Raw genomic sequence first — 8578 nt, 5'->3', positions numbered from 1 at the left:
ACATATACCAGGTCACGTCGAATTCGTGACCTTATTTTCGTTATAACTTGGTTATCTTAAATCATTTTTCGAAAAAGAACTACCAAATTTTACTATTTATGCAAAAAAAAAAAAAAAAAAAAAAAAAAAAAAAAAAACTATAAAACAATATAACCGTTTTTAAATAGTCGAACTTGGTTGGTGTAACGAATTTTACCGTGTTAAGGGCATTATGGTAATTGTTTATAGACGGTAAAAATAAGTGAAGACGTGGTCAATCTACCTCCAGGACCATTTTACAAAATATCTTTGCCACGTAGGCACCATCCCCTTTCGAAGCAGAAGAAGGAAAGAGAATGCAGCAAAAGATCTTCTTTTCCCTCCTCTGTAGTCCTCTCTCTCTCTCTCTCTACCTTCTCTCCACCAAAATCCTACCATCTCTATACTCAATTCTAAAGATCAGAACCACACTTTTGGCCTCAAATCATACATAGAAGACTGAATTAAGGACAAGATACGAAATACAAGTTTGAGATTCTTCAGATTATAGCTTCAAATCATTGATCCAGCCTTCAGGTACTGTTGTTTAGTTTATTTTGGTTCTTAAATGTAGTATTAGCTAGGTTTTGAGCAATTCAGATGTTTGTTTTCCATTAAGACGAAGATATAACTTGAATGGAGGGAGATTTTGAAGTTTTTGAAGTAAATGAAGGAGGATAACTGCTTCTTCAAATTACTGTGTGATTATGTTTAGTGTAATATATATGTTGTTTGGAGGTTTCTCGATCAGGATTCAGTTATGATTCTTCATGGAAAAGGTTCTTATAGATTTTGCTAGTTGATATTTTGTGCTATCATGTTTTATTCGTAAGATACTTTTACTATATATCCTTCGATTTGCTTGTTTTCAAGAGAATAATTGAGTTAGTTTTATGGTGTTAATGTTTTCTATTTGGATGAGGATGAGGCTAATTGATCTCTATTGTTTTGACAGGGATAAGAGACTAATTGATACCGAGTTGAATAACTATCTATTGATTTATTTGACCACTGTGTGGTGGAAAAATCAAGGTGTTTCTGTGTCTTTGAACGGTGATCTGTTGTCTGATGATCCTTTGTTGGTAGCTGGACGACGATAATGGGAAATTTTTTGTGGTTGGTGTGATTAAAGTTCTTTTAAAGAGAGATTTTTCATGGCTAAATCATGTGAGAGGTGGATTGATGGTCTTCAATTCTCATCTCTTTTCTGGCCTCCTCCTCAAGACGTGTTGCAGAGGAAGGTTAGACTAACTTCTTTCTCATGCAATGAAACTGTAGCTAGATAACTGTGGGGAGATGGTTTCAAGTTACATATGTTTGTGTTTGATAGGTAGAAACGCCGTACAATAATAAACAAGGAAATGAGTAATTGGCTTCATTTAAGAAATTGCAATTTCTTAATGCATAAATATATTTTGCTATATAAAACAAGTTTACGATTTCAAAATAAGCCATAAAATATATTTTGTTACATCCTTTGATGTTTCCGCAATCGGGTTTATGACAACTACGTACGCTATCATTAGAGTATCCTCATAGTGTATCAAAGACGTTCTTGTTAAGTTCTTGAAGAGTTAAATTTTGAATTCCACGTGGCATAAACTTGTTACCTTAAGAAAACTTGGACATTTGAGACCTTAGAAACACCTGTTGATTTTGTTAGTAGACTGATCTCAAACATATTTATACCATTTCTTCATTTCAATTGTTTCTTTTACATGACATAAAAAGTTTATTGTTAGTAGATATATTATCATCTTGTTATGTGTTGATTTTTTTCTTCTCTTACCATTTATTTCTAGGCCCAAGTTACAGCTTATGTGAAGTACTTAGGTCAGTTCACATCAGAACAATTTCCTGATGACATAGCTGAGGTATCTTTTTATCCCTGCTTTCTTTTTTCAATTGTGATATTTTTTTCCTCTGGAATTAGTTTATAGGAATTGTTTCAAGCTAGTATTTATTTTCCTGTTATAATTTTATTAGTAATATAAATGTGATTTTGCAATGGTAATTTTTCAGTCAAGTTTTTCACAAATATTTATATAAGAAGACTGATATGGGAGAACATTTAATGAGATACTGATATTTGAATTTTACTTTTTGTAGCAAGTACTAAGAAAATATTTATTTAGGAGTAAACCATGCTAGGTTTGTACTTATTTAATATTAGCAACCATCTGTTTACTTATTTTTAACTAACATTAGTAAATGTATATAATTAGTTTAACTTTAATCAAAAAAAAAAATTAGTTTAACTTTTGGAGATAAAAAGTTACTTTTTAAATCTTAGAACAAAATAACTAATGAACAATAATTTAACAAATGTTTATATGGGTGATTAAATAAAACAAGTAAACAACAATGAAGGTTCAGAACGTATCTACATTATATGGTGTTCGTAAGACATAAATATGTAAGTTTAAAACTTACCTATCAAAAAACAATTTGTAATAGATTTGCCTCTTCCTGTTAGTTCAACTTATTGCATCTTCACTAGCTCTGATTAATTATTTCTATACATGATCAAAATTCTTTTAATGATCTATTTATCTTTCCTAACTTGTATACTCTGCATTCTTTGGTTGACAGCTAATCCACAACCATTATCCGTCCCAGCAAACACGTCTTTTTGATGAAGTTTTATGTATGTGTTACCCCCATCGACTTATTAGAATGTTATCTCAAGGCTGCAGATAACTAATGCCTTTTTATTTCTTCCAGCAATTTTTGTTCTTCATCATCCGGAACATGGACATTCTGTCATGCTTCCTATCATATCATGTATCATTGACGGTACGGTGGAATATGATAGGAATTCTCCTCCATTTTCTTCGTTCATATCCTTAGTTTGCCCAAGTAGTGAGGTATGAGGACACTGCATCCATTGGGGTGTTTCATTTTACCTGTTTTGCTGTGTTTTTTCCTTGGTAAATAATTTGTGGTGCCCCATTTTCCTTGTTTGTTTCGTTTTTTTGTTCTACTATAATGTGTCTATAATGATAATGCATTAACTAACACATCATCAATTTGCAGAATGAATACTCTGAACAGTGGGCTCTAGCATGTGGAGAGATTTTAAGAATATTAACTCATTACAATCGCCCAATCTTTAAGGTTGACAACCAAGTTAGTGAAATAGATAAAAGGGACAATGGCTGCAATGCAACAACAAGTGATGGTGGTAGAAGTGGTGTAACCAGCTTCTCCACAAAGGATGATGTACAGCAAGAGAGAAAACCGTTTCGCCCCTTATCTCCTTGGATTACAGACATATTGATTACTGCGCCTCTGGGAATTAGAAGTGACTATTTCCGCTGGTAAGTTGTTCATGTCTGGTCATAATTTATTTATCTTCTAGGTAGCAGCTTATATAGTTTGCAAGTTGTTCTTCCTTATTTTCAAACAGATGCTTACTGTTTTCAATTATACACTTTTATAAATCTCATAACTGTAAATTTTCAATTAGGAGAAAATTATTATACTGGTTTACTACAAAACTTGATCACATTAGCATTCTTCCTTCTCATCTTGGGATGTATATTAATGATCATCTTACTCTTAATATGCAATCAACATTACTATGGATGTTATTGCCAATACCTTGCTAGAATAAACTATTATTTCATAAGTTTGTTTGTTTCTTTCCCTCTTCTATGATCCACTTTAGTTGTATCTTACCCAGATTGATAAGTAAATCATTTTCTGTGTGTATCAACAGGTGTGGAGGTGTGATGGGAAAATATGCTGCTGGAGAACTCAAGCCTCCTTCAACATGTAAGTGGGGATCCTCATCTCCTTTATTTTCAGTACTATGAACTGCTGTCCTTTGGTTATTATATTTTTGTTTCCTCCACTCTGATAAAGAAGCTGGACAATAGTTGCTAGATATTTATGATATTTTGTAAAAGACGAGCTCAAGTTTCTTGTCACTGTGCTGGTTTTTTTATTCATCACATTATCATGCATGTAGGCTTTGTTTTCTCTTTGAGCAAAGCTTGAAGGCTTGTTTATATCTGTAAATTTGGTTCTAAACATGGAGTTTTCCTCATTTTTTATAATTTTTTTAAAATGATAATAATTTTAGATGAATGTTTCTTTCAGCCGCTTCTCGTGGATCAGGAAAACATCCCCAGCTTATACCATCAACCCCTAGATGGGCTGTTGCTAACGGTGCAGGCGTGATATTAAGTGTTTGTGATGATGAAGTTGCTCGTTACGAGACTGCAACCTTAACAGCGGCTGCTGTTCCTGCACTTCTACTTCCGCCTCCAACAACTCCAATGGATGAGCATCTTGTTGCAGGGTTACCTGCTCTTGAACCATATGCATGCTTGTTCCATCGGTATTTTTTCTAGTCACTTGGTGCACATTTCAATGTGTCTGATAAAGCACCCTCAAATGAATTTCCTCTGCTTAGGTATTATGCAATTGCTAGTCCAAGTGCCACCCAAAGGCTTCTACTTGGATTACTAGAAGCACCTCCATCTTGGGCTCCAGATGCACTTGACGCCGCTGTACAACTGGTGGAACTTCTAAGAGCTGCAGAAGATTATGCATCTGGAATGCGGGTAAGTTGGATCATCATGATTCCATTCCGCTAGATTTCTGAAAAGGAGAGTGAATCTTCACATTCTGTTTTTTTTTTCATGTTTAGCTTCCAAGGAACTGGATGCATTTGCATTTCTTGCGTGCAATTGGGACAGCAATGTCCATGAGAGGAGGTATTGCTGCAGATGCGGCAGCAGCTCTGCTCTTTCGCATACTTTCACAGCCTGCTTTGCTTTTTCCTCCACTGAGGCAAGTTGAAGGAGTTGAAGTTCAGTATGAACATTTGGATAGCTATGCCTCATCCTACAAAAAGCAGGTAGTTCACAAATGCTTCCCTTACAAGGAATTTCCTTTTGTGATGTATGCTGGTCAAGATATGTATTGTGGTTAGAGACCTGGCCTTGTTTGATGAAGGATTATTTGGATTTAATCCAAATAACCTCTTATTCCATCATCATTCAAATCGTGAAATAAATTACTAGAATATCCATACTTTATTTCTGAAATGGAGGTAGAGGGGTTTAGTACTTGTCTAGGAAAAAATAATTACTTTGCTTTGCTATTTCTTTTATCAATATGCATCTTCTGTACTTTATTATTATTATTATTTTACCTCTAGTTGAATGAGGCTTTGCAATTAAAAAATCAACAGATAGAAGCACCAGAATCCGAGGCAACTATTGAAGCAACTGCCCAAGGGATAGCATCAATGCTGTGTGCTCATGGGCCTGAAGTCGAATGGAGAATATGTACCATTTGGGAAGCTGCTTATGGACTTATTCCTTTAAGTTCTTCAGTTGTTGATCTTCCCGAAATCGTGGTTGCAACCCCATTGCAACCTCCAATTCTATCCTGGAACTTGTATATACCTCTTCTTAAGGTCTTGGAGTATCTTCCTCGTGGAAGTCCATCTGAAGCATGTCTAATGAAGATATTTGTTGCCACTGTTGAAGCCATTCTTCATAGGACATTCCCATCAGAGCCTTCTGAAGAAGAGTTTAAGAAAATTAGACACTTATTTAGCCTGGGATCTGCATCAAAAAATCTTTCCGTGGCAGAACTTCGTACGATGATTCATTCATTATTTCTAGAATCATGTGCCTCTGTGGAGTTGGCTTCGCGTTTACTTTTTGTTGTCATAACTGTGTGCGTCAGCCATGATGCTCAAATCAATCGAACCAAAAAACATAAGGATGAATACAACTTCCCTCTTAATGGATCCATTGAGGAGTTGCAAATAGTTTACGATAAGCAGAAGAATGCGAGAATTAAAAAGGCAAGAAAACAAGGTCCTGTGGCCACATTCGACTCTTATGTACTTGCAGCTGTTTGTGCTCTTTCCTATGAACTTCAATTATTTCCATTGATCTCAAAAGCGAGATACAATTTGGATGCTGTAAAGACGGCAAAGGTTAATGTTTCTTCAAATGAGGTAAAAGGTAGTATAGAATCTGCTATTCGTCATACCCACAGGATGCTGGCAATTTTGGAGGCACTTTTTTCACTTAAACCGTCTTCTGTTGGGACATCATGGGGTTACAGTTCTAACGAAATAGTAGCAGCAGCCATGGTTGCTGCTCATATTTCCGAACTCTTCAAACGATCGAAAACTTGCATGAGATCTCTCTCTTTATTTATGCGGTGCAAGTGGGATAGTGAAATCTATTCAAGGGCTTCATCACTTTACAACCTGATTGATTTACACAGAAAAACTGTTGCGTCAATTGCTAACAAAGCCGAACCTTTGGAAGCTAACCTGATGCATGCACCAGTCTGGAAAGATTGTCATGCTGCTAGTGGAAGAAAGCAGAATGTGGGATCGCCTCCGTTAGAACAAAAACAAATTTCCGAGTCACATTCATCAACTGAAGGCTGGGGAAACAGAATGGGTAAAGGCATTGCAGCTTTCTTGTTTGATGCTTCGGATTTGGCCAATTTCCTCACCATGGATAGACATATTGGAATTAATTCCAGTGCACAAATTCTATTGAGGTCAGTACTGGCTGAGAAACAGGAACTTTGTTTCTCTGTGGTTTCATTGCTGTGGCACAAATTGATTGCTGCCCCTGAAACTCAACCCAGTGCAGAAAGCACTTCGGCACAGCAAGGATGGAGGCAGGTCTGTGACATGTTTCTCTTTTCTTTTGAAGTTCATCTCCTTGGTTTACTTTCGATAAACATTAACCAATTTTCATGGTAACAGTTAAATTTGTGAAGGCTTTTTCTAATAAAGAATTCTATAAACATTAGTTGTGAGTTTTGGTATGTTAGAACTTAGAAGTCAGTAGTCTGAAATAAAATTGAAAAATGGAAAAAAAGAAAGAAAAGAAGTTAGTTTTGACAGATTTTATTTAAATGTGCAGGTAGTTGATGCTTTATGCAACATTGTGTCAGCATCACCTGCAAAAGCTGCTGCGGCCGTGGTTCTCCAGGTAGATTTTGTTCAACTTGTGAACTATTTTAATTGTTTTACCTTACCCGTATATGTAATTCATGTGTTAAAATTTTCACTTTTTAATCGCTTGTATTTTGATTGTGTTTGGCAGGCAGAAAGGGAATTGCAGCCATGGATAGCTAAAGATGATGATCAAGGGCAAAAAATGTGGAGAATAAATCAGCGGATTGTGAAAATGATCGCAGAGCTAATGAGAAATCACAACATCCCAGAATCATTGGTAATATTGTCCAGTGCATTGGATCTTCTGCTTAGAGCAACAGACGGGATGCTTGTGGATGGAGAAGCATGCACTTTACCTCAACTGGAGGTATCATCATATCTACGAATACAATGATTTGTGTAGTTAGTTAGTTAGTATGTTTAAACAAGTGTTGCTGATGGACAGCTTCTGGAAGCAACAGCTAGAGCAATTCAACCTGTTCTTCAATGGGGGGAGTCTGGATTAGCAGTTGCAGATGGTCTTTCAAATCTGTTAAAGGTAAAGAGAATCATCAAACATATGACTGACTCAGATCCAGATAAGCTTTTTTAGGTTGATTCTCATACGGGTTTGTTGACAAATTGAATTAATGCAGTGTCGTCTACCAGCTACAATCCGATGCCTTTCTCATCCGAGTGCCCATGTTCGGGCTCTTAGCATATCAGTTCTAAGGGATATTTCGCATTGCGGCACAACAACAATACAATCCGATCCCAATTATATGGATGTGGTCGGAAGCAACAACAACAACAACAACACTAACTGGCAAGCATGTATAGAAAAGTGTTTAACTTGGGAAGCTCACAACCGCGTCACAAACGGAATGCCCCTTAGGTTTTTGGACACTGCTGCCAAGGAACTAGGATGTACCATGTCCATATTATAACTACTTCCAACACACTACCCATTGCATTTATGTTTTTGACAGCAACCAAAAAATAACTGCCTTAAAAGATGCAGGTATCACAGCTATTTTTTCTTAGAGAAAATAGTCATAAGAAGAGAAAAAAAATGAAAATTTGTGTATGATAGTAGTAAGCCCAACAGCCTTAATTTTATAGATGTGAGAAATGCAGCAGCTGTCGTTCAGTTTTATGTATTTTTTATGCATGTAATTTATGATAAAATTTGTTCTTATATCTTGCATCTTCAAATTGGGTAAAATCAGTTTTCTACATTGTTTTTTCCACTGCCTTCTCTAATGATAATTTGTCAATAACTGTAAAATAATCATGTGGCCATCTCATATTGAGTTGCCTTAAAGATTGGTTTATACTCTATTAAAAATTAGGAAGATTTGTATTTATTAGATATATGGCAGGACAAAAAAAAAAGGAATCATAATTGATATTAGTCAATGATTTAAGAATGCAAAGAAAATATTTTATTTCTTTGTCTCAAATAAAAAAAATATATTCCGGGTTAAGATCACATGTTGTTTCGAGTTACTATTATTTTGTTCGGTTTAACATCTTGATTAGTTATCGGATTTGTCATTACGAATTTTATAATTTTAAAAATCCTAGCCCTTATAGTGGGCTGCATATATTCTGTTTTGATTTAATCAGATA

General features: G+C 35.5%; 1 protein-coding gene across 2 annotated transcripts; it reads left to right on the top strand.

The window, feature by feature from the left end:
• Positions 1-362: 362 nt before the first annotated feature.
• On the top strand, positions 363-8193 carry LOC124931447 (protein GIGANTEA-like). Of its 2 annotated transcripts, XM_047471913.1 has the most exons (15): positions 364-555; positions 974-1259; positions 1821-1892; positions 2611-2665; positions 2743-2885; positions 3055-3338; positions 3740-3795; positions 4123-4363; positions 4439-4589; positions 4676-4885; positions 5222-6688; positions 6933-7001; positions 7116-7334; positions 7413-7505; positions 7603-8193. In XM_047471913.1, the coding sequence occupies exons 2-15, from the start codon at positions 1173-1175 to the stop codon at positions 7891-7893; spliced, it is 3438 nt and encodes a 1145-aa protein (XP_047327869.1). In that variant the 5' UTR covers positions 364-555; positions 974-1172; the 3' UTR covers positions 7894-8193. The 2 variants fall into 2 exon arrangements, with proteins under 2 accessions (XP_047327868.1, XP_047327869.1); XM_047471912.1 differs by having other exon boundaries at positions 363-555; positions 6933-7334.
• Positions 8194-8578: the final 385 nt, after the last annotated feature.

Source organism: Impatiens glandulifera, chromosome 3 (genome assembly GCF_907164915.1).
Source record: "Impatiens glandulifera chromosome 3, dImpGla2.1, whole genome shotgun sequence".
Taxonomy (NCBI): Eukaryota; Viridiplantae; Streptophyta; class Magnoliopsida; order Ericales; family Balsaminaceae; genus Impatiens; species Impatiens glandulifera.
Note: the sequence above shows the minus strand (reverse complement) of the source record. Positions and strands in the feature narration are given on the sequence as shown.

Bases quoted from the DNA above. Each gene is read 5' to 3' on its own strand.
- LOC124931447 (XM_047471912.1), top strand. From the start codon at position 1,173: ATGGCTAAATCATGTGAGAGGTGGATTGATGGTCTTCAATTCTCATCT. The intron at 1,893-2,610 runs GTATCTTTTTAT...TTTGGTTGACAG, and splicing joins TTCCTGATGACATAGCTGAG to CTAATCCACAACCATTATCC. The intron at 4,886-5,221 runs GTAGTTCACAAA...AAAAATCAACAG, and splicing joins CCTCATCCTACAAAAAGCAG to ATAGAAGCACCAGAATCCGA.